Here is a 27,210-nt window from a genome sequence, read left to right as displayed (position 1 = left end):
TTGAATTCCATACCAGAAGTGATGTGTCGTCTTGGTCCCAGGAGAACTTGAAACATATGTTACCGTTTGACACTCCGACAATACGAAACCACCCATGGATGCCAACTCCGAAAGGTTGCTGAACATGCACTTGTTCTCCCGAAAATGCATTCAATATAACTAGTGAATCTGAACCCATTAACAGTAGTGAGTATCCAACATGAAACAAGACATGTTGATCTAACACAATCTACCTTCGCATGTGTTGTATGCATGTCTCTAGTTGGCTAAGGCATTTGAGCCAGAATTTAGTTAAGCACATACATCTCCCTACAACTTTGGCACTGCTTTGCAAGAAGATTTCTTGCAACAGTTCATCCGGAATAACTGGTAACAGAAGATAATTTAGTTTGAATTCACTCATTTTTTCTCTAGGCACGGTTGGTAGTGTTGTTTTTTGCTATGTCAATGTTTGATGTAGTTTATTTGCTTGAAGTCCATGGTTGTTTTATAAGGAATGAACTTAAAAGTATCTAAGAGATTAATTGTGTGAGATGTTGCATCCAATCAAAATTGAGTTGGAAGAATTTATTCTCGACTACTAACGTTTTTTCTTCGCCTATGCGAGCACATATTAATTCTGTGGGAGTTCCAATATTCTTGTTTCAATTATCTTTGATTTTTTGTTTTTAAATTTTGCACTGGCTAAAATGTTTTCTTGTTGAATAGAAATGCATGCAAATGACTTCTATTTATTTCCTGCATGTGTCTTTATTTTGCTATGTGAGTTACTAATCGGACCTGCATATTAATTTAGTTTTCTTTTTAACTTGATTTCCAAAATTTCTTTAAATAACAGTAGAGGGTATTATTACTTTCTCGTGTTTTTTATTTTTTAAAAAAATTGTAGATCCAAATTCACAATTTCTAATAAATTGTATGGTCCAAGTACAACATCACACCTTTATAACCCGTCATCCTAAAAATACCATTTCACTCTCAATATAATAATTTTTGCAGATTCTGTTCACTCTTTAGAATAATTTTGCATTGCCTAATTAGGTTGTTACCATTGGCACTCAATCATCCATGTAGCCCCTAAATACCACAATCTTGTCTTGCACATGAAAAATCCTTTTGTTAAAATCATTTCTTATCGTTTTTGGACTTGTCAAATTTTTTTCACCATCAAATAGCTTGTATGACAGTTAATATTTTTTTTATAATAATGGACCCAAAGATCATTGTGGACGTCTGATATGTAGAATAACTATAATCGCCTTACTTGTACAAAAAAAAAAAACTTTAATGGCCGTACACTTCTTAGCCCCAATACTACTTGCAAAAAATCAGAGTACGCAAAATATGGCGTATAGGAGTAAGCCAAAACCACATTTTTTATAACATGACAATTTACATTAATAAAGCCAAAGTTATCAAATATACTACGAACCCAATAATTCTATAACATATTGTCCACAAAATTAAATATATACAAGAAGTTAGTCACAAAAACCCATCGAAATATTTCTACAAAACATGAGTGCATAATAGATTATTAACAATTCTAGATAATGATATGCTGGTCTGACCTGTGGTTATCCCTGGTTGACGGATGACTTGGAAGAATCAGACGACTCGGAAGAATCAGACGAGGCAGTTCCTCGCTTCCTCTTGTTAGGTCCAACCACTGCCATGCCCCCTTGTTGACGATTGTTGATCCTGTAATAAAGTAAATGAATGAATATATAAAGAAAGAGTGTTAAATTAACTCGCTAAGTGCATGAATATTTGTTACTTAGACTGTTGACTACCCGGTGGTCACTGTTGTTGTCTCTAACAGTGCAACCGTATAAACCTATTGGTCTCGAAGGCACTTAGCTGTGCTTCCTTGTTGAAGTGTGCTCTGCACCGAACCGCCAGCCATTGTATGATTTGGTCAGGTAACACCTTTGAGGCATATAGTTCGTCAACCACTTTGGGCGTTTCCTCGTTATGATTATTGTCCCATACACTCATGGAGAAGATACCCCAACAAACGTAACTCAGTTCCACAATAAGCAATGGAGATGGTCGATAGAGAGATCTTATCCTTCCTATGTTCGATCCTTTAATCCAGAACTTATCACCCTCTCTCTTGGGGTTGATATGGAGACAGTTGTCTTGAGTGTCTATGAAATAGAGATCAATGATTGTGAAGAAAGAGAAGTGCCTTACAATGTGCGGAGGAAACTGAATATCATCCTGTGGTAAGAAAAATACAGTAACTAGTCAGATAAATGTTGAAACATTAGTTTCAGAAAAGAAAAAGAAGAAACCTATGTAACGTATTACATAAACTTACATCTGTTGTGAATATGATAAACACGTAAGTCTGGTCAGCGAATCTTCGTAGTTCCTGAATGCATTAACGTAACTAGCCAACAGGAACAAAGAAATGAATATTCATAAAGGTTACATGAAGACAACATGTAAGCCAGACGCTAATGTGTGTGGAACTATATTTGATCAAAGTATATAACTTATTTAGATGCTTACCGGAATGATGGGTCTATCATTGGTTCACGATGTAGTCATCAGTTGCTGTTGTTCCTCGATGGACAGGCCACGAGAGTGAAGTAGAAGAAAGTGTATGTTGTTGTATCAACTAATGTTGGTAGGAAGTGATGTTACGCTTTTAATGAGGATAGACCCATGCGACGTATCCTTTGCATTGGAAGTCGAGAGGGACATGAACAAGCCACCCCTTAGTAAACGAATCGTTTCGAAAAGGTAAATAGAATTTTTACTCCAATATTAATCAATCATTTGTTGATAATCGTTGCCCAAAATATAATTTATATGCTCCAGCCTTTGGACACTGGTGAACGTATACTTTCTAAAGAACAGCGAATCGTTGTTTAAATTCCCAATCAAATAGTTTATTACCGCATTGGCATCCTCGTTTTTTACTTTTGATCTACGATAACGATCAATGTAGTTGTACAAATCTTTGCATGTGAAGCCAGCATGACGATATCCACCCTTCTGGAATGCAATATATCTCATGATATGGCACGTCTTGACACCAAAATTATGAAGATTTTTCACTTGGACTTTATCAGTAACAGTGAGACGATGATTGGTTGGAACGAGATGCGCAAATTGGGGGGCGTCAAATCGTGGTTGTGAGATTCCACAAAACATGATACCTTTCATCTACCACAGCCGTAGTCAACCTTTACCTTGAGCCGAGATGGACACTTGGTTCGCGTGAGTGACATTGCCTCCTTTGATCTATTATCCAAATCAATATATCTCATGTTCCTCCAGCCCTCCTTATTGCAAACAAGTTGTCTGCAAATGATTTTACCTTCCTTATCCCTCATGACGTCATCCTTCCTCATTACGAAACCATGCCAATAAGCATAAGCATTATAAAATTGGCAAGCCTTATCCTCTGTCCTAAACTCCAGGTTCTAAACATCCTCCACCATTAAATTTGCTATTCTTTTTACACCACAATCTTGTTCACTCTTGCTAGTAGAATCCAACAAATCAACATCGTCATCTTTAGCATCATCTTGTGCATTCGGTTCATAATCGAAATCATCACCCAAATCATTATCAGAATCATTCTTAACATCATGCTCGTTTGTGGACATAATTTTAACCCTGCCAAAATCCAAGTTGATGACAAAAAATGTAATTAAACAGAACCAAAGGCAGCAACTACAGGAAGCTAACCTAAGCTACAGGTACAATTATCGAAACCAAACCCATTTAAACTAACCCAATTGTTTACGAGTCTAGTATAAGGTTTTAATTTCAATGCCCCAAACTTAACCACATCATAGAACTGGATAATGTGACTTAAATTCCAAATTTCAGAGTAGCAACCCAATACCTTAAACAGAGAAACGTTGAAAAGACAGAGACTTTTATCAAAATTAAACTACTCTGGATTAATAAAAAAAACTTAATCGGACATACCTTGATGATAAACAAAAGTTGAGCTTGAATGAGTAAAATTGAACTACTAGAGGAAGGTGACCTTACTTAATCTGCCGCACCTAATTTGAAGGCGGCTGCAAAATAAGGATGATAAATCAGCTTCCACCTGCCACAGTTTCGTCACAAGCAGAAATTTAGCTACTAGGATAACAAATTTTACTGCTGGAGCCACATTAGCATTCGACCTCTCCTCAGTTGACGTCAATGCCTAGCCGACGGAACTAGAGTACCAGTTCCGGCTCCTGTAACTTGAAAGAGATAATGCTTGCTAAATGGACCTTGGGTTGATTAATGAAGTCCAAAAAATGAAAAAATGGTTGGGTACTATGGAGGCTATACGTTTTCCAAGTTCTCAGATATGCATGTTGAATTTCAGGAACAGATGGAGGGTATTTAAAAAAATAATTTAGAGATTAGAAATTATAATTACAAATGTTCTCCTATACATTATACAGTATGTATATACACTAGCTAATGTAGTATGCTTATGTTATAGGTTTATTAAAAACTTTGACTATCACAGTTCATTATTTAATGAAGCTTTGAAAACTTTTTTTTGATTAATGGCTGTGATGGTGACACCTAAGCAAAGGTAAATAACCCATAAAATTGCCATGGATTTGAAAGAAATAACCTAAATAAAAATACATGATCAATAATATTTGTATTTATAAAAAAGTGTGAATCACTCTCCAAACTTACTTAATTGATACAATTAATTTCTTTTTATAACTATCTTCTCGTCATTTAATTACACTAAAAGTCAATTCTAAATTTAATATAAATTAAATCTCAAAAAATACTCTTTCATTATCATTACATTCATACTTCTATAATTTTTTTTACAAATAAAAATTTTAAATTTTAATATTTTTAATTCTAAAAAAATATCAAATCATCTCAATACATTTTGTAAAAAATAAAAACATCTTAAATTTGATTAGTCTTTATTTATTAAAAATTAGAAACATCCAAAATTATTATTTTTTGACCTGCAAAATAAAATAATAAATAATAAATTAACACTAATTCATTAATTATAGATATTATATGTTTAAATTTATAAATGTTATACATATAAAATTATGGATGTTAAATTAAAAAATTTTAACAAATTCTATTATACAACTCATATTTTATATATAGACTCTTAGAAAATAAAAAATAAATAAAAATTAAGAAATAAATTTTTAAAAATAATTATTAACTCATTATATTAAAATTAATAAATAAGTATATATATGAATATTAAATAACATTCATAATTTCATGCATATGAGTAAATTTATCAATTGAATAAATTAATTTAAGTATTTGATATTTTTAAATTCAATTATGATCAAATTTAAAAATATGTGTTAAAAAATCAGAAGAAATTATTATTCCATTTTAAAAAATATGAAAAATATTACGTAAATGAGACAATAAATTAGTTATTACAAAAAAATTAAAATTAATGACAATTAAAATTAAAATTACTCCAATCTCTCTATAATATTACATAGGTGCAGTAAAATAATAAAAAATAATAAATTACTGATTATAAAAAAAATCAATAGACATTAATGACATTTAAAGTATATTATTATGATTAGTTTTTAATACAATAATATATATAAAAATTAAAGTATAAAAAATTTTATTAATATATGATATATTATATCCTAATAGTTAAAAATATAACGTGATAAGTTGAGTGATAAGAGAATAAAATAAAAAATTAAAATATAAAAAATTATACAAATAAATTTACATTAAAAATTTTTTAACTAATTATGATCGGATTATTTTAATTTTCAAACTTTTTAAAGCTAAGCTAATAAGAATTACTCTGCCTAGCTCTCTTTTGGATGTTGCACGTGACGTGTGTGAAGAAAATAAAAGCTCACATTTGAAAAAATTCTCCTAGATCGACCAGCCTTGGCTAATATATAAAGAACAAGTCAACGATCGAGTAGTAGTAATAGGCTATCCAAATTGGTCATAGTACATGCACATAATTGCTACCTTTGTTTACAAGTACAACTGTATTAGACTATAAGATAAAAATACAGGAATATAAAATTATGTTTAACAATAAAATATTGATAAAGATATTATATTTTAATTAAGATGTTAAATTAATATATTTGTGTTCATTTTAATAGAAAATATATAAAAGTACAATTTATTATTTTTATTTTTATTTTTTTATTTTTATTAATTTTTTATAAGTTTTTTTTATTTTTATATAAAAAAATAAATTAAATTTTATAATTTATTATTTTTTATATTTAATTTATCATCAAATAAAATATAAAATATTTTTTTATTTTTATTTTTTGTGTCTTACTTATTTTTAATATTATATTTTGTCCTACTTTCAAAATTAAATACAATTTATTTGTGTAGTGATGCATGATATAGTGTCTATTATTATAATAATTACGGTGGTTATATAATTTTTAAAATATTTTTTATTATTTGATAATATTTTTAAATTTTAAAGATATAAATATTACCAAAGTATAGAAAAATGTAAGTTGAATGGGAAGAGAGAAGAACATTATCAATACTTAAGATTGTCAAATAGGTAGTTTGATCCGTTTATGTCAGCCTATTTAAATTACAAACTTATACGAGCAAACCAATTATATATCAAATATATATGAGTTTCGACAATATAAATTTGATCTATTTAAGAGAAGCCCACAAAATAAACGAGTCAATCCATTTAATTTTTTAAGTTAATAAACAATTTTAACTTTTAAAAAAAATATTTTTGGCTAAATATCAATTCTGGACCAAATTTTTTCTAAATTAAGCCACACATTCAATTCAAAATTTGTATGGCTAGTAGTGTTAGAATGCAGTATTAAGTTTTTATTGATTTAATTTACTAGGGTGTGCCATATTTGTGGCTTACAAATTATACTTTGACCGGTAACATCAATACAAAACATATTGTCAAGTTTTTATTAAAATATATATGGATAAGTTTTTGGTGGTCAAGATTATAATGGTTAAAAATGGTCAAATTTTGATTGACGAATGAATACATGATATGTGAAAAGTTGGTACAAGTTATTAGTTAGAGTGATAAATTTTAATTGTTAGTGAATATTGCAGGGCAAAAGAATAAATAAATTTACCAAAATGATGTGTATATTATGTGAGTCTTTTATTTGAAAGAAAAAAATTGTTAGTATTTTTTGAGTGGATAATTTCAAAATTTCAATGGTTAAGTCTTAGTATGAAAATCCATTATAATATTGGATCAATAAAAGGTCATAAACTATTAATGATGAGAGTAATAATAAAAAAAAAATTAAATCATGTGATATTTATGTGAACTCTTATTACTAATGTATTTGTGGTATGAATTATACGAGAGTATAAATTTATAAAGTATTAAAATTTTATAAAAAAATATTATTATTTTGAATGTAAATACAAAAATATTTTATACACTATTATGATTAAAATATCTTTTACTATAATTTTACATGAATATTCTAATAAAATACGAGGGACTCTTTTTGTTTTATATTTTTATGTTTTGTGTTCGTCAATGTCTACTTTTTCTTTACTTTTAAAATTTATATCATGGAATTAATAAATAATATGTATAATCATGGATATAAAAATTAGAAAACAAAGAATTTTTACTTAACTAAAAAATAACAAATTAATATCTTAAAAAAGCATAAGCGTTGATAAAAACTAACAAATTTACTTCACAAGTCGTGGAGGTTTTGCAATTTTTATATTTGTTCTTTTAAAATTTTATACAACGACCACGTTTTATATAAATATTGAGAGAACAAAAAAAATTAACATTAAATTTAGTTTTAAGACAATCTGGTATGATTGATTTTCAACTAGTTTATTTAAGTAAATTATCGAAGATATGATATTATGAATTCAAGATTTACGGAGTGGATTCACAAATTAAAAAAGTAAATCTTATTAATAAAACTATTATAAAGATTTTTAATAAGAACAATGTTATATGACTAATAAGTATTATCATTTTTTGTTAGCATTTAGTCGGTAATAATTTGTACCCATATTTATAGAGATTTTGTACATAATAAACATGTAGTTTACACCTATGTTTATCAAAATTTTACAGACATGAATTATTACTATTTGCACTCAAAATTTTCAAAGTTTGAAACACATAAATTAATAAAATTTATCTGTTAAAAATAATTTAGTATTTATATTCACTAAAAGATGAGCAAAACTACTAAAAATTACTAATCTCTAAAAATTTCTCTTTTAATAATAATAATAATAATAATTACAAAAGTAATAACAACTATGATAATATCAACAATACTGTTTAATAGTTATTTTTATTTAAAATAATAATATTTTTTTATAAAATTTTAATACTTTATAAATTTATACTCTCATATAATTCATGTCACAAATACATTAATAATAGGAGCCCATATAAATATCACATGATTTAGTTCTTGTTTTTTTTTATTACTCTCATCATCAATAGTTTTTTTTTTTTCAAAGATAATAGGTTATATTTCATTAATTATTAAAAAATGAAATACAAAGATGTCCAAAAGCAGGACAGCATAATAAAAGGTGGGGATTTCCCAAAAACACTACACTGAAGGTATTCATCCGACGGTGCGTGATCGAAAAACGAAGAAAAATCTTAAAGAAGAAAGAATGATAAATCCAATTGCATGCAACTAAGAGCTTGCCTCATGGAGATGACGACCTAAATTGGGAGTTCTTTGGATTTCACGGAGCAACTTGACAGAGCTTGCTAGAATGGCAGACGGCATAGAAGTAGAACCTTCAAAAATCAACTGGTTGCGAGCTTTCCAGCAGTTTCAGCAAATGATGGCAAGCAATTGAGGATTACGGTCAGCATTCTTCAACAGGTTAAGTATCTCTGTTGATGCAGTCCACCATGTCCAAAAGTCGTTAGAACTCTGAGGGGAAAGACAGTCACGAAGATAACTCTGAGACTATACGTCTTTAATTCTAGAGCAATCGATTAAACAATGAGTGACTGTTTCCGTTGCTTCATGACAGCAGGGGCATATTGGTGATATAGATGGGATGCGGTGATGAATCTGAGCAAGCACCGGAAGTCGGCCATGGAGAACTTTCCAGATAAATAGCTTAATTTTGTGAGGCAAGTTCAACTTCCATAGATCAATCCATGGCTTTTTCTGCTGCATATAATTAGGGCAAAGCTCCAGAGGCGGATGATAAAATAAATAGCCAATTCTGTAACCTGAAGCTGTATCATATTGCTTGGATTTGTTCAAATCCCATTGCAATTTGTCCCTACCCTGCTGAATTTTAATTGACAAAATCCTGTTTGCAACGTCTTGGGGAAATAATTCTTGAATGAGATTCTGATTCCAATTCCTATATTCAGTAATTAGATCTTTAACTCTTGGAACCAACTCAGAAATAGCCTGCCTATTTGGCATGTCAGAAATCATTAAAGGATACGGAGGAGGCAACCAAGGATCCTCAAAGGTTCGGATATTCTCACCAGTACCCACAGCCCAATTAAGACCTTTTTCAACAATCTTTCGACCTTCCAGTATGCTCCTCCATCCCCAAGAAGGTAAGACTCCAATTTCTGCCGTTATAGCATTACCATTGCTAAAGTATTTACCTCTTATTATTTTGGATAATAAGGAAGTAGGCTGTGTTACAAGTCGCCAAAACTGTTTGCCTAAAAGCGCCAGATTTTGGATTCGGAGATCTTTAAATCCAAGGCCTCCTTCTTTTCGTGGGCGAGTCATAGTGTCCCAGCTAATCCAAGCCATCCGCCTTTTAGAACCTTTTTGTCCCCACCAGAACTGAGAAAGTAGAGAGTGAATTTTCGAAATTAAACCATCAGGCAACTTGAAACAAGACAATGTATAAATAGGAATAGCTTCTCCCACTCCCTTAAGCAATATGTGTCTACCACCTGACGAAAAAAGATTGCGCTTCCACCCTTAAATTCTTTTTTGAATCTTTTCTTTGATCATACTAAAAGAAGCCTTTTTCGATTTAGAGACTGTAGAAGGCAAACCAAGGTATTTATCCTGAGCCCCAATATGATTAATATTCATAGAGTTAGCCAGTAGTGTACGAGTAGTGGAGGGAGTGTTGTGGCTAAAGAATGCAGCAGATTTATTAAGATTTACCCTCTGGCCACTGATGCTTTCATAAGAATTCAATAAATGCAGGATATTTGAACATGCTTCAGGATTAGCCTTACAAAATGAGATGGAATCATCAGCAAATAGGAGGTGGTTGACCTTGGGACATCGCCTATGTATCTGAAGACCCTGAATTAGTCTGTTTTGTTCTGCCTTGTGTAGCAAGAAGGAGAGACCTTCTGCACAGAAAAGAAAAAGATAGGGAGATAGAGGATCTCCTTGTCGAATACCTCTATTTGGTTTAAAGAAACCATAAGATTGTCTTTCCACAATAACAGAATAAGAAACAGTTGTCACTAATTCTCGAATCCACATGATCCATCGGGAGTCAAAACCAAACTTCTCCAATATAAACCAAAGAAAGTGCCATTCCACCCTATCATATGCCTTACTCATATCTAATTTTAGTGCCATTTCATTTTCGAGACCCCTTTTTTTGTTCTTCAAGTAATGCATACACTCGTGAGCAATTAGGATATTATCAGAGATTAATCTGCCTTTAATAAAAGCACTCTGCGTAGGGCTAATTAGTCTATTCATCATACCCTGAAGCCTATGTACAAATACTTTGGAGATAATCTTGTAAAAGACTGAAGATAGGCTTATTGGTCTTACCTGAGTCATATCTTTAGCATCAGAAATCTTGGGAATAAGACAGATCTGAGTGTGGTTAAAACCCTTCAAGATTCTGCCCCCAGAAAAGAAGCTCTTAACTGCTCGAAACACATCACCACTAAGTATATTCCAGAAGGTTTGAAAAAATTTTGCTGTCATACCATCATCTCCTGGAGCACTTTGAGGATGAATGCTAAATGTTGCGCGTTTCACTTCCTCCATAGTCACTGGTCTTTGAAGCCTACGGTTCATGTGAGCTGTAACCTTAGGTTCAAAATCAGTAAACAGAAGTTCAGGGTTCTCATGACAAGTGGAGGAAAAGATGTCCTTGAAATAAGATTCAGCCACAGAAGCAATACCAGCATTTGAAGTAGCCACTTCACCATCACTGCCAGTTAGTTGCCAAATTCTATTCCTTCGGGTTCGATTTCTAAATTTCTTATGGAAGAAAGATGTATTCTGATCACCAGATTTGAGCCATTTGACTCTAGACTTATCTTTCCAATAAGATTCCTCATTTTGCAATGCTTTTTCAAGTTTGTCCTCTATTTTTGAAATGATGTCGCCTCCATGAATTTCTGCTAAACGAAGTTCCTCTAATTCCGACTGTAGTAAATCAATCTCCACCTTCGAATTAGATCTGTGTTCTTGCTGCCATCTGACAATCTTATGCCGACAACGCTTTATTTTTTGAGCTAGGATATACATGGCTGAACCATCAATCTGTTCATGCCAAACCTCTCTAACAATCTGCCTTATTTCATAATTGGAACACCATCTTTCTTGGAATTTGAATCGCGTTTAGATATCTCAGTTCTCGGATTAGAGTCTAAGAGAAGAGGGGCGTGATCCGAGCCTGATTCTGACAGTCTAAGAACCGTTGCATTGGGATAGAGTTGCTGCCAATCAACTCCTACCAGGAATTGGTCCAGTCTTTCCTGTATCAACTCATCACCCCTCCGTCTATTTGACCAAGTGAATGGTCTTCCGACCATACCAATATCAATCAGGGAATTATCATCAATAGAACTATTAAAGGTTTCAATAGAAGAAGGAGATTTAGCACCCCCACCTTCTTTCTCCAATTGATTAGAAATGGCATTAAAATCCCCCGTTAACACAACCTTACCATCGAACTGTTGGGTGACTGAAGTTAATTCAGCAAATTGAGCCATTCTATGTTGATCATTTGAACTGAGATAAACACCTAGAACACCATAGGGATCATTAGAACCAGCTGTCAGAACTGATGCCGCAATGAAAAATCTACCATGCTGTAAAATCTGAACAGTACAACCATCCCTCCATGCCATTGTCAAACCCCCTGATAATCCATCTGGATCCACAATAAACCATTCCTTGAAACCACAAGATCTTAGTTTTCCTTCAACTTGTCGAGATTGATTTTTTGTTTCACAGATAAAACCAACCTCGGGGGAGTAGAATTTGCAAATCCCTTTAAGATTGTGGATTGTCAGGGGTCTCCCCAAACCCCGACAATTCCACGAGAGCAGTTTCATATTTCTATGGGTGCCACTTGAAGGCTGGCACCCTCCACCGTCATAGCAATTATATGAGGGTTCTGAGTCTCTGATTTGTTGCCCATGGTGTAGAGAAAATCAGAATTGGTATTCAATGATTCCAAAGAGAAATAAGATATATGGAATGAGTGAATAAGAAAACGGAATGAATGAAAAGAGGAATGAATTGGGAGAGAAAACGAAAATTAGGGAGCTAAGTGGAAAAGAAATTAAGAAAAGAAAGTAGAAGAAGATGGAAAAGGGTTTGACGAAGAAAAGACAAAAAAAGGTGTAACCACGGAGACGGCACAGTAAAACCCTAGTAGAGCGTCGGACGCTAGATGAGGAGTACGTACTCCCACTAATAGTAGTTACATGCCAATCCCCTCATCATCAATAGTTAATGACTTCTTATTAATCCAATATTATAATAAATGTTTATAGTAAGGCCCAAGCATTTTAAAATTTTGGAATTATCCACTCAAAAGATACTAACAGTTTTTTTCCTTCAAATAAAAGACTCACATGATATACACATTATTTTGGTCAATTTATTTACTCTTTTACCCTACAGTAATTACTAACGATAAGAACCTATCACTCTAACTAACAACTTATACCAACTCTTTACATGTCATGTCTTTATTGATCAGTCAAATTTTAGCCACTCTTAGCCATTATAACCTTGGCCACCAAAGACCTACCCAATATATATATATATAACACCCACACACGACAAGTTATAAAACTAAGTTGACACATGCATGCATATTGATATCAAGTATCCATTACAGATTGGAAATTGACTTGGTAGGTTTTTGTATATCCTTGATCTGAAGTATTCCATTAAGCTCGTTCTCAAACCTTTTCATGGCTTCTTGTGGGAGGCAAATTAAAACTAGTCTACCATGTTCTCCTTTAGAGTTAGTATATGGAACATAGAAGCTCAAACCAGGAATATCATCCATTCCAGCCTTGTCTGGTCCAGAATACAAAGGCTTACCCCATCCATAATCCACATCTGTTATCCCAGATTTTATGATGTCTGACATAATAAAAGATCCTGTCAAGGAAAGTGGAGGCCTTCCCTTAATTTCCATTAGATCGGCAGTAGAGTGAACATACTCCTCACTTGCTTCTTTCTTTGCTTTCTTCACCAACTCCAATGCATAGCTTAAAGGCCGCCTGCAAAGCATCTCCACGGTGGAAACTGCCGTAGGAAGCACAAAAGCGTTGCCATAATACCCTTCAGGTAGTGGAGGATTAAGCCTATCACAAAAATAATGGTATTAGCAAAAGAGAATATCAAGGAGAATCAAATAAAAATTACTCCTTCTTGTTCAAATTAAAGAGGAGTGTATGTGCAAAGGTAGTTATTTTAACCTGCAAGGTTCAAAACGTGTATTGACTACACACATGAAGCGAACCTCTTGATTAGGGTTTTTCCATTGGAGTGCAGCCGTATGACAACGCCAGAGGCATGCAGTGAGGACATCGAAGGTGGTGGAAGATTGAGCAATGTGAGGAGGGAAGAGGCAGCGCAATGCATCAATCTCTTTGGAGCCAAAGAAGAAGGAAGCATGGCAGGGTTTCAAAGAGACATTTTCGCTGTCATTTTCAAGCGGTCGTTGGTTGTATTCATGGTGGATGAATGTAACTCTTGGTGGATCTCTGGCACAAAGAAGCTCCCTACACCAAACTGGGAGAATTGAAGGCTTTGATGCACCTTGGGCTATTTCTGCTATGCCCTTTATGAATTGAACATATCCAATTGCATCACACATTGTGTGGTTCACACGCATAGCAAAGATGAAACCGCCGCATTTGAACCGTGTCACCTGTCAATCCGTTCATTAATAAGTAGTGCTAGGGAGCCAATGGCCTAAACGTACAATGTGTACAATGGGCTAAATCTTTGGTTTATGAATAAAATGAACATCACCTATACTATCCAGAATAACCATCCGGATATCAGGGATAATAAACATTTCACGTTATAAAAAGTTAATTTTGGGTTCACCAAGATTCAAACTCTTGACCTTCCGGATTTGGAACTCTAATACCATGTCCTGAAACCACTCATCCCAAAAACGTAACCTAACAGAATAATGTAACACTAATAACCATATCTCTAATACTTTCTAAACCTTCATTGTACACATTGTATGCTTAGGTCATTGGCTCTCTATACTTTCTCTTCATATAATATATCATCAGTTCATCACTAGCTATCTTCGTTACAAATTACAAATCTTATTTTTTCATACCATAAAAAAATTATTGTTTTCGTAGTTTATGATGGACTGAAAAAAATGATATTACATATATAACAGAAGAATCAACCTAAATAAACCTAATTAGAGAGCCAACAACCTAGCAACCATCTTCAACGCAACAAATCCATTTATTCAATTATTTTAAAATTATCCTTTTATATCATCTCATTTCTTCTTTTTTTTTTCCCTCCTAATATCACAATTTCACACACTACTATTATTTACCGTCAGCCCTCCACCACTAACCACCCTAAATTCTAAATTTTGATTTTAACTTCTTAAATTTTAATTTTTTTTAAAAATTAAATCTTAAGTTTTAAACTCTTAAATTATAAACTCTACTTTAAATTAATTTTATTTTGTATTATTTAACTTTTTGTTATAGCTGCAAATAAAAATTGATGAGACTCAAATACAAGACTACATAAGTTACAACAAACATAATACAAGATACTACCGAAACTAAAAGAATAAAGAAAACACAACACAAACATCACAAATACCACCATAAGTAAAATAGACCAACAACATATATAAAACACAATTTATACAAAAAAGGTTTCACTTTTTGAGTTTTGAATAATTTTATTATTTTTTGTTTTGGATGTTTATTTTGTATGTTATTTTCTTAATTGTAAGTTGATTTTTAAATTAGTTGAGTGAATATAATATTAGTTTCTTAGACTTTTTCAACAAAAATATATACTATAAAAAAATGTTTTAATATTAATATTATGATGACTATTTTTTGATAAATTCTATCCAATTCTCTCTAAATAAAAGATAAATTATCCTTAATAACATATTTAATAATTGTTAAATGAAATTAGTTGACTTATCATGATTAACTTTAACTTTTAATTTAATCTAATAAATTTTAATTACCTAATAAATTAATCATGATATGTTTTTCTTTTTTGCAAATTATAAAAATTACTAGACATCAAAATTTTCTAAAACTCTCTCTTGATACATTAGAAAGAGATGGAATGATTATTACATGTACATATATATATAATACTACAGAAAAATAAAAAAGGTTAAAAAAAGGAAAAAAGACTATAGTGAATTAGTGATCAATTTTTTCTTTGTATTTATGGTAGGTACAGATGATGGTGATTAATTTTCTCCTATATATATATATATATATATATATATATATATATATATATATATATATGATAGATGCTTGGGAAAAAATGAATATGAGAAGTGATTGATAAATATGAACATACATTTTAAAAAGTTAGTTAATAATATTTAACGATAAATTATTTAAAATAGAGAGTGCAATAATACCTTTTTTTGGTCTTAAGATAGAATGATACAAATAGAATTTTTATTGACTTTTAACCTAAAAAAAACACTAATTTTTTTTAAAAAAAAATTTATTATGTGAACAAAATGTAATTTTTCTAATAATTTTTATAAATTGCAAAAAAGTTATACCTTGATTAATTAGTTAATTAGATTATCATTATTAAGAGTTAATATTATTGTGATAAGTCAACTCATTTTATTCAGTAATTATTAATAAATATGTCACAAAGAGATCATTTACTCTTTATTTTAAAGAGAATTTGATAGAATTTATCCTATTTTTTTTAGTTAATTTACCTTTTATAATAATTATATATTTGTTATTATTGTTATATATTATTATAATGACAAGTTATGAGTTTTTGTAACTATTAAATAAAAATTATTGATAAATGTTATATTTGTCACTAAAAATTTTTAATTATAAGTATAATACGCCTATTGTCTAATTGCATGTATATGTGTTGGAGTCTAAAAGTGATTTTTTTTTTTTTAATAACGATACGATCATGGTGTGTGTAAATAATTTAACCTGTAAAAGCAGGAGTGGAGAGTTAATAATTCCATCATGAGAAGATCGAACATCGAAGAGGAGCTCATCAAAGCAAGGGAATGGAGGAAGAGGATCAACACCAAAATGGTCAACTGTAACATCTGCATCAGCTTCCATCAACAATACACCTTCGCCACTGCAATCCACCATAAGTTTTCCCCTAGGACCTTCCCTAAGTCTCCCAGCTAATGGATAATAAAACACAAGTGCTTTTGACAATGCTTCTCTAATGACACGGACAGGGTCTTTCCCTGCCATTGAAGGGTTGTAAGCAAAGATATGAACCCCTGAATAGTGGAAGCGGAGACCTTGTTGGTCATCAATGTCGGAGAGAAGCTTAAGCTCATGGGGAGTGGGTCCAGCAGGTGCTACTAACTCCGCTGGCTTTCTCGTTACTTTAAACACCATAGATGATGTTGATGATGATGATTTCTGGAGGACCATTATGTGTTTTTATGTGAATTAAAGTAAGAATCCAAGGTTTGGTGTTTGATGAACAAACTGAGATGTGTTGATAGTATATACAACGAGAGAAACTATTTATACAGAGAACTGAACTAGTTTGCTGTGCATGCATATGACTTGATTTTTATTTTGTTAAAAATAATGATTACTTAATTTTTATCAAGGCTTAGATTATTGTCAAATTTTGCTGCTGCCAATTATAGTTTTTTTGGCCGCCGGGTACTACAACCAATAAATGAATTGAAGTTTATATGAAGAATGTTATAATTAGTTGGAAATAACCTTTGAATAATGAGGAAGTATAGGAACCAATGGAATATCTGTACAATGTGTATAATGGGGTATAAGAATGTTCGATTCAGTAGGTTATCAGATGTTTATTATCCTTTGTATCCAGATGGTTATTATGGATAGTATGAGTGTATGGTGTTTGAGAAATTAATAGTATTTTATGTTGGATGTTCATTTTTTAACTCATATTAGGCCAAATAAATAGTTCATTATACACATTGTATAAATACTCCATTAGCTCTCTAGCGAGATTCTTGAATAATTTGATTATTGTTAGCCGAGTGCAACTAAAAATCGTGAATGTTTAGCTGGAACCTTTGAATGATCCGTGAAACTTTCTAGCTCTTGAAAACCTATGAGCACTTGTTAGAAGTTTTTGTGACATAAAAATTGCATCTTCTCCATAGTACCCCCTAATCAATTAAAGTTTTGGATTTACTCCTCCATATTTATTTTATACTATATCTATTTGGTCATGATTTTTTATTATGCTCATAAAAAAAATGTGTATTAGTTTTTGTATCTTCTCTTTATATTTATATATTTTTATTTTTAACTTCGAACAATTTTATCCAATGAAATTAGATCAGATTTAGTTAATTTTGAGTTTTAATTTGAGCTTAATTCTTTGGATTGACTAGGCTACTAAACTTTTGGAAGAATCAATCCGAACCAGTCTTTTAATTAGAAATAACAAAATTAAATTAAACTAGAATAAGACCCACGCGATATGAGAAACGGTAAATTAATGATAGTATATAATAAATATTAAAAATTACTATATTTTATAGAATTAAATTAAATATATGTAAACTAAAATTAAATTTAAAAGGTGTTTTATTTAAAATAATTTGTAATACAAAAGATTTGGATGTTAGAATTGTACAAATTGATATTTTTTTAGTAGTTTGATTTTTACATTTGTTTTTGTTGATGGACTTAATATTCTTATGTAGTGCTGGTCCTCCTTTTTCTTTATTAGTTGTTGTTAGAGTTGTTGCTTTATTCTTTTTGTCGCAGATTCTTGTGAAGGCATATTTTTTATGAATTGTTGAGTTGTATGCACTTTTTATTGTGTTGTTTGTTCCATCTTTGCATGTATGTTCTTCTTCCGAAGATGTGTCTTGAATTTGTATGCTTTTCTTTCTCCTTAATCTCTTTATGGATATGTGATCTTCGTCTGATGATATTAGTGTTGGCGAAGTTGGTTCCTATAATCAATGAATAATTTAAATTAGAAATAAAAATGATGTCTTGAATACGTGAATTTTTTCTAGAGTATTACCTGTTTTATTTGTTGTAATGGGTGTTGAGGTTCAGTGTTTTTGATTGGAACAAATGTCTTGGTAACAGTGTATTGTTAACAAATTTTTTTGAGATTAAAATCATTTACTTTGACTTCAAATATAAGTGTAAGGTTGCACAAATTTTTCAATTAGGATGGTGTTTCAATGTCATTATTTTTCTGGAGTGTCATTAGATTGGAAGCAGTTGTGCCCAACACTTTTTTTCTTCGCCATCAAATAGTACAAAAATTGTTGTAGCACTTTGATATGAAATAAGTATTGGGTTGGTAACTAATAATTTGATAGATGAGATTATGAAAAGTATATATGGTTACCTTATTGTTGGATATTGTAGTGCTTGATTACATGTACCACAAATGTAGTTGTCTCATTTTCATCTAATATAATCATTTCTAAGCAAAGAGACTCCTCTTCGTTTGTGGTTGTTAATGTTTTTACAGACGAATCACGCAAACTTTGATAAACCAATTGTCTGTTTGTTTGGTAATATTGTCCAAGGAATGATACTTCATTAAGTAAGTTTGAGATGTTATGTAGTTCAGAAATAAATTTTTTGTGCTAAATTTGATGCTATTTGAAGGAATAGTGATAACTGATAAGAGACTTATATAAGTAGGTCAAATAGTATGAAATTTAAATATTTGTAACGTAAAATTTATTATGATTAATAATATTATTATGACATTTATAATATGGATATTTATTATATGGGTAATGTTAGGTAGATAAAAAAAAACAGCTAGAACTTGACTTATTTAGCATTAATTAATTATCACAACAATTAATAAATGTTAAATAAGGCAAATTATGGCTGTTTTTGACTGATTTTCTTTGGTTACCAAATATTTCCATTATTATATTTAATGAGTTATTTATAGAAATTAATTATTGGGGGTTATAAACTTATTGTATAGTTTGTTACATTTAATGAGTTTTTTTTGTATAGTTTATTTTTTTTGCCGATTTGAAAATAATAGGTGATTTAGCAAAAATTGAGAGGTTGATTCTAAAATTTTGGCAAGTAAGCGATGTTACTGACATGGCATTAGTAGGAGGAAAAATATGTTTTAAAAGTAATGTGGGTAAACTTATGCTACTTTTATATATTAAGAATAGATTAAAACAAAAAGCAATGCAAGGAGATCTAGAAACAACATATTCAAATACTATATGTGGAACAAAAACACAGAGTAGATACATATTCAAGCAAATAATAACGATTTAATTCAACAAAAAATTAAAGAAACAATATATACACACACTGTGGGTAGGTTAAGTAGGATCAATTGGATGGAGAGGTCAGTGCATCTAAGGGTTCAGCTTGAAAGGTTTTTGAAGAGGTTTTGTCAAGATTGCTTTCACAACAAGAAAATAAAAAAGGAAATGATAGATCAGGAACTAGTAACAGAGAACAGAGAAGAAGTAGTGATATGCATGAATTGAATATATGAGCTATTAGATGTAAAATTGTTAGTAACAGAATGAACCACTGCACTACCTATATATAGCAATAGTGCAGAGACTTGGTCAATAAGCTAACCAACTACTAACCACAAATAGTTAAACAATCATAACTACCTAACTCTCATCAGCTAATACCTGTTTATCTAAAGAATTGTCTTCTTTACTCAACTCGAAGTTTGCTTCTAAGTCCCTCAAAAATGATGCAATATACAAAGGTTTAGTAAGTATGTATGTAATTTGATCAACTCCAGGTATATGTACAATATGTAGAGCTTGATTATTCAGCTTGTTTCCGATCAATTGCACTTCAAGCTGAAAATGTTTAGTCTTGTAATGTAGAATACAATTAGCCATTAACAACATTGTACTCATGTTGTCATAAAATATAGTTGGTGCTGTGTTTGTAGGAATTTTCAGCTCTCCAAGCAAGTTCTTCAACCAGACAAGCTCAGCTTCACATGATGTAAGGCTCTTAAATTCTGTCTCTATGAAAGCTAGTAGCTTATATTAGTAGCTTGTTTTCTACAAGATCAAGAGATAAGATTAGACCCAAGGTATGAACAAAAGCCTGAAACTGACCTTCTATCTCGAGATTCATTGCCCAATCTGAATCAGAGAAGGCAAACAATCTGGTGATCTCATATTTGTGATATCAAATAAAGAGAAGAAATCATAGAGTAGGCTTTGGACTTGTCCTGAACCCTTCATTTGTATCCCAATTTCTAGAAAATAATTGGTGTTTGATGAATAAACTAAGATGTGTTGATAGTAAGAGTATTAATGTAAGGTAGAGAAAGATCAAAGAAACTGAATGAATTAAACTTGATTGAATTCATTACAGCATATACAAGGAGAGAAACTATTTATATATAGAACTGAACTAGTTAAGCCTAGTTTAATTTGCTCATTTGCTGTGTATGTGACTTGATTCTTATTTTGTTAAAAAAAGGATTACTTAATTTTAATCAAGGCTTAGGTTATTGTCAAATGTTGCTGCTGCCAATTAAAGTTTTTGGGCGGAATTGAAGTTTAATTGAAGAAAGTTTAATTAGTTGGAAAAATAACCTTTGAATAATTTGATTATTGTTAAATATGGCTGCTGCTGATTAAAGTTTTTAGGCGGGTGCAACTAACCATGCAATAAATGAAGCTGAAAATTATGAATGCTTAATTAGTTGAAACCTTTGAATGATTCGTGAAACTTGCTAGCACTTAAATTTAACATTGTAATTTTATTTGATATTTTCTAATTTTCAATTTCTCAAATTTGACATAGCTACTCATCAATTTGGTAACCTCTGAATTACTATTTATAGTTTAATGATATTATTATCGGTTCCGCTACGTTACCAACAGTATATCTGCCAACTTCTGCCAACTCTTATTTATAATTGTGTTTCATGGAAGTGTGTTCGTAGATGTGTCTAATAAAAATGTATTTTTTATAGCTGTGTTTAATAGAAGTGTCTTTATAGATATATTTTCTGGATGTGTCTCTTTATATATGCATTTAAAATATATTAATTATTAGACACATCCACGAACACACTTCTATGAAATACAATTATAAATAAGAGTTGACAGAAGTTGACAGATAATATGTTGATACCCTATACTTTTCCTATTGTTATATAATATTAATTTATAATATCCTCAATATATCCAATAGAATATGTTTAAATAGAGGTCCACACAGAAACAGATGCCGAATCAAGAAGTGGGAAAGAACTAAGAAGGTGCGAATGGCATTGACTCCACCACCTCATGATGCAACAACAAATCCGTTTCTACTAATAAGATCTATCAGCAGCAGCAATAATGCCATGCTATCTAAAGAAGAAGAAGAAGAAGAGAAGGAGAATAATAAAGGGGAGCCACATACCAATAATTTGTGTGCCGTGATTAATCACTATATCCACACTCTCAATCACTTTAACTTGCGAAACTTGGGTACCCGCCTTTTCATTCTTATTTTAATTTTGGATAAAATATATTTTTTATCTATACAATTTGTCAAATATTTCAACTACTGCAGGCTACCCCCTTAATCAGAATTTCAACTACGATGCATTGGCACCATTGCTAAGATTTCACCTGAACAATGCGGGTGATCCATTTTTAGGAAGCACGGTGTGCCTAAATTCAACATCATTTGAAGTTAGTGTGCTTGATTGGTTTGCAAATTTGTGGGAGATACAAAACAACAAGTACTGGGGATACGTCACCACTGGTGGAACTGAAAGCAATCTTCACGCCATTTTATTAGGGTCAGTCTTATACATATATATGGTAGAATCTACTATGCTTATCGTTGTGGCTGGTATCTAAAAAAATTTAGTAACATGTAAAAATTATTGCTAAAATTAATCTCATATTTTTTATATTTAAGTAAAAATTTTTATTTTTTAAATTAAAAAAAAAAATTTGCATAGCCATTATAGTCCTATATTCATAAACACCATAATTAATATATATAAGTTAAGGACAAACACTTTTAACCAAAAATTCAATTATTTTTTTTTGGTGACTAATTACTTTTAGTCTAATATTTTAATATTATATTTTTAGTCAATATTTTAAATATTATTAGTCGCTCTGTGGCATTGCTCTATATAAAGTTGCATTAATTATCTTTTCTCCTAAACCAACTTAATTCGCTCTAACTTCCTTAACACATAAAAATATTATATATATATACAAAAAATAAGTTATCAAATCAGTATCTATATATTTATATATAAATATATATTTAATTTTGATACATTGAAAATATAAAATATTTTACACAATTATACAATCACATTTATTCTTTGAAATGATCATTCACGTGATTAATGTGAAAAGTAATTATTTTTATTGACGTAACATTACGTAATTAAATGCATATATAAAATTATTTTAGGCTAACAATGCATAAAAATTAAATTCATAAATATATATGTTGTGTTATATATTGTCAATGCGCATTTTTTATTTTAATATTATTTTATACAAGTGGTTAAATTTTATTTGTGTATTCACAAAAAATCAGCTATCATATCTTTTATGTATATATATACATATGTTATTTATATATTTTTAATATAAATTTTATATTATAATATGTATTTTATATAAATGAATTGACTAATTTTTAGTGTATACATAATTGAAAAACTTAATTAAGTATCATATTTTATCTTAATATAATATATGAGAATCGATCATCTGGATTTACTAAAAAAAGTAAATGGAAAACCATTTCTCATTTAATTTTATTATTTTTCTTTTGTCTTCGTATATATATATATACTAAATGTATCGTAATCTGACATTTATCTATATATGTATCAATTAATATAGGAGAGAAAAATTTCCTGATGGAATTCTATATACTTCACAAGATTCGCATTATTCAATATTCAAAATTGCAAGAATGTACCGAATGCAATGTGTCAAAGTTGGAACTTTGGTCTCCGGTGAAATTGATTGCGCTGAACTAAAAGCTTCATTACTTGCTCACAAGGACCATCCAGCCATCATCAATCTTAACATAGGTCTTGGTTTAATCTTTGATATATTAGCAAATGATACAAAAATCAAATCAATAAATTTATGACAAAAAAATTGTTAATTTCCCGAAGATCTAATTAATAACATTGTGTTGAATTTAAAAACTATATTATATGTACTCTGTGTGTGTATATATATAGGTACAACAATGAAAGGAGCTGTTGACGACATTGATCTTGTAATACAAACATTGGAGAAAAATGGTTTCAGTCGTGATCGATTCTACATTCACTGTGATGGAGCTCTATTTGGAATCATGCTCCCCTTTCTCAAACAAGTGAGTTCGTTGCACTTAATTATTTACACGAATTTCATTAAATAAAAAGCATAAGTCTGGCAATGCTATACACTTATTTATATGCTACTTATTAAATATTACTTTAGTCAATTCATCTTTTTTCAATTATATATTATATCTCGGAAAAAGTAATTTATCCAAAATCATTTTTTAAATTATTATTATTATTATTTAATTTATGTGTATGTAATCCATATCTGGAGTAATTACTTAGGATAATTCTATCAATAAATTAGTTTAATTTATTTAAAATCAAAATGTTTATAAATTATATATCTTCATATAATTTGCGTGCATAATTATAATTAACGAAAAATTTCGAAGAACAAAAATTTTTAGTAAAAAATTGTCAAAATTTATTATATTTGACTTTATTTAATGTATTATGCAATAAATAAATATTAAATAATATAAATTTAGATTGTTTTTGCTGATTTTTTTTCTCTAACATTATCGTATAATTAATTATTTGACACTGGTTTAAAGCTAAGTCAGAGAGAGTCAATTAGTATAGCAATAAAATCAACATGTGAAAGAATAATATTTAGTTTTTTTTTTTTTTTTGAGATATTTAACAAGACTCTCATTTCTTTAGTTGCGGTAGGTGGTTATGGTGACTGAATTACCTTAGTAATATTTTTTGGGAAAGTACGAAGAGCCAATGAAATATTTGTACAATGTGTATAATAGAAGTTTAGGGAGTATTAGAGATATAATCATTAGTGTTACCTTTTCCCATTAGCTGAAACTTTTGGGATGAGTGGTATCATAATATGGTATTAGAGTTCTAGATCCGAAAGGTCAAGAGTTTGATCTTTGGTGAACCCGAAAATCAGTTTAAGCTTTTTGGGAAAATGTTTATTATCCCTAATACACATTATACAAATAAGCCATTGTCTCCCTAGCGGAACTCATATATATATATATATATAAAATTCAAGTTATAATGAATCTCATTCCTGATTTTGTGCATCTTAAGAATGTATGGGTGATTGCACATATATGCAGGCACCAAAGATAAGTTTCAAGAAACCAATCGGAAGTGTGTGTGTTTCTGGACATAAATTCTTAGGATGCCCAATTCCATGTGGAGTTGTAATAACTCGTAAAGAATACATGAATACATTATGTAGAGACATAGAATACATTGGTTCAAGGGATGCAACAATCACAGGTAGCCGATCTGGACATGCTCCAATCTTCCTTTGGTATGCTATCACTAAAAGAGGTTCATTGGGGCTTCAAAAAGAAGCTCAAAGTTGCATAAGGAATGCACGTTACTTACATAATCGATTGCGTGAGGCAAGAATTGGTGCAATGTTAAATGAGTATAGCAACATTGTTGTGTTTGAGAAGCCTCTTGATGATGAATTTAGCCGTAGGTGGAGTTTGGCATGCAAAGGGAACATTGCACACGTCGTGGTCATGCAGCACGTTACCATTGAAATGTTGGATTTGTTTGTTGCTGAGTTTCTTCAAAAACGATCCTTTTGGTGGTTCAAGGATTATGGATCTTCTTTTCAGCCTCGCTGCATTGCAGATGAAATTGGTGCTGCAAATTGTTCTTGCTCAATGCACAGTTTGTTATCGTGATTGAGATTGTATCAACTATACAATATGTATGTGACTTGCTAGCAAATTATATTATGTGTGCACTCTATTGTAGTATTAAATATTAATATATTCGAATATGTTTGTTAATGCATATCTTATACATGAGTTTTGCTAGGAACCAACTAGGAGTATAGCCAACTGCAATCAACTAATTGAAAAATAGGTTCATTACAAAAAAAATTTTACTGTCCTAATTTTCCGAATTTTAAAATTAAAAATAAAAAAATTAATTAAGTTGACTTATATAATAATTAGTTCCTAGATTTGTTTTTTACATATACAAGTTTCCTTGACATTATATTATTGATCAGAGTCAAGAAAGAAACTTTCAGTCAGCTTCAATCCTCCAATCGAATGGAGGTGGTACTCACAACTGTAAAAGACTCTAACAATCAAGTCAGTTTAGGACTCAAATGGTATTAAGTTTTGGGTTACATGACATATACCTAGAGTAGTGAAGGTTTCGCCTATTATTTATAGTGTTGCACTTGACTATGGAGATATATTTTACCAGCTGATCTAGGGGTGCACAGACCCGGCCCAGCCTGAAGATTCGGCCCGGTCCCGAACACTTTAGGGACTAATTTGGTGTGATTTTATCGGGTTTAGGGTTGGGTATGGGTCTCAAAAATAGACTCGGTCATTATTTCGGGTCGGGTCCGGATCATAGCTCGGGTCACCCGAAGTCGGCCCGGTGGCCCGGTCATCATACACAATTAATATTTTGTGTTATTAGTGATGGATCATGACTATTCTTATGTGGAATTTAAGTATTGTAAACCTTAATATTTTGTGTTATTAGTCATTATAAGACTATAAGTTAATGTTTTATGTTTAGAATGCATAAGACTTTAGACTAATACATAAGATTGTGTTATTTGTATTGATTTAAATATTTGGTATTATTAGACAATATTAGTATTGATTGTGGTTATGCTTTAATATTGATTGTGGTTATGCTTTAATTTTGAAGAAGGGTTGGTTCTTGTTATATTTTTTTAAGTGAATTTTACTATGTTAACTAATGGTTGGAGTCTTAGAAATTTGGATATTTTTACATGCTAGCTTACAAGAAGGTATGAATGTAATATAATGTTAACGGCCCGGTTTTCACCCGGTTTTTACCCGGTTTTCACCCGGTATAATTGTGGCCCGAAAGTGTATTGGTTTCATCGGGTCTAGGATCGGGTTCGGGTCTAATAAATAGACCCGGTGTATATTTCGGGTCGGGTCTGGCCGTCTGGGTCACATCAAACCCGGCTTCACCCGGCCCATGTGCACCCCTAAGCTGATCCCAACCAATTCTGGTGGGATATAGTTTGATTTGGATATGGAAAAGTATATGGAACCTGAGAGGTGGTCAGCCAAAAAATAAATAACTTAACTAATTTATAATTATATTTAATTAATTTTATTTGTTTTTAATTTATAATATTTGATATTAATTGCTTCTCACCCCAAATTAAAATTCTGAATGATATATTGAAGAAATAGGGGGCGGGGATCACGGAACTTTCAACAATTCCGATTCTCAGTATATAAAAAAATTTATAAAATATATAAAAGAACATCCATTTAGTATGAAAAAGAAACATTCTGATATTTAGTAAAAAAAATATTCTAATGCCTAACATAAGCACCATCCACGTAGAGGTTTTGGATTCACACAGAGATATTTGATTGGTTTTTGGTTGGTACCCTCTTGTTATTGTTGTTTTGATATTATTCTGCCCTCAAGAGACATTCTAGCCAGAGTAGAGATTCCAATGCCATCCTAGATATTG

General features: G+C 30.8%; 2 protein-coding genes across 2 annotated transcripts in view; one reads left to right on the top strand and one right to left on the bottom strand.

The window, feature by feature from the left end:
* Positions 1–16,879, bottom strand: part of LOC110262663 (13-hydroxylupanine O-tigloyltransferase-like) — a 37,609-nt gene extending 20,730 nt beyond the window's left edge. The window contains exons 1-3 of the mRNA XM_021103182.2: positions 16,415–16,879; positions 13,670–14,124; positions 13,151–13,555 (exon numbers count right to left, since the gene is read on the bottom strand). Coding sequence (XP_020958841.2) covers positions 13,151–13,555; positions 13,670–14,124; positions 16,415–16,879 — 1,325 coding nt within the window. The remainder of the gene's footprint in view (positions 1–13,150; positions 13,556–13,669; positions 14,125–16,414) is intronic.
* Positions 16,880–21,704: 4,825 nt separating this feature from the next.
* LOC107641487 (alanine decarboxylase-like) lies at positions 21,705–25,405 on the top strand. Its single transcript, XM_088487511.1, has 5 exons — positions 21,705–21,912; positions 21,998–22,229; positions 23,305–23,498; positions 23,655–23,791; positions 24,821–25,405. The coding sequence occupies exons 1-5, from the start codon at positions 21,705–21,707 to the stop codon at positions 25,403–25,405; spliced, it is 1,356 nt and encodes a 451-aa protein (XP_088343637.1).
* The last annotated feature ends 1,805 nt before the right edge of the window (positions 25,406–27,210 follow it).

This window comes from Arachis ipaensis, chromosome B5, assembly GCF_059453495.1.
Source record: "Arachis ipaensis isolate K30076 ecotype BB chromosome B5, ASM5945349v1, whole genome shotgun sequence".
Lineage (NCBI taxonomy): Eukaryota > Viridiplantae > Streptophyta > Magnoliopsida > Fabales > Fabaceae > Arachis > Arachis ipaensis.
Note: the sequence above shows the minus strand (reverse complement) of the source record. Positions and strands in the feature narration are given on the sequence as shown.

Coding starts and splice junctions, on each gene's coding strand:
- LOC107641487 (XM_088487511.1), top strand. CDS start 21,705: ATGGCATTGACTCCACCACCTCATGATGCAACAACAAATCCGTTTCTA. Junction 21,913..21,997: donor CTTTAACTTGCGAAACTTGG/GTACCCGCCTTT, acceptor CAACTACTGCAG/GCTACCCCCTTAATCAGAAT. Junction 22,230..23,304: donor CTTCACGCCATTTTATTAGG/GTCAGTCTTATA, acceptor CAATTAATATAG/GAGAGAAAAATTTCCTGATG.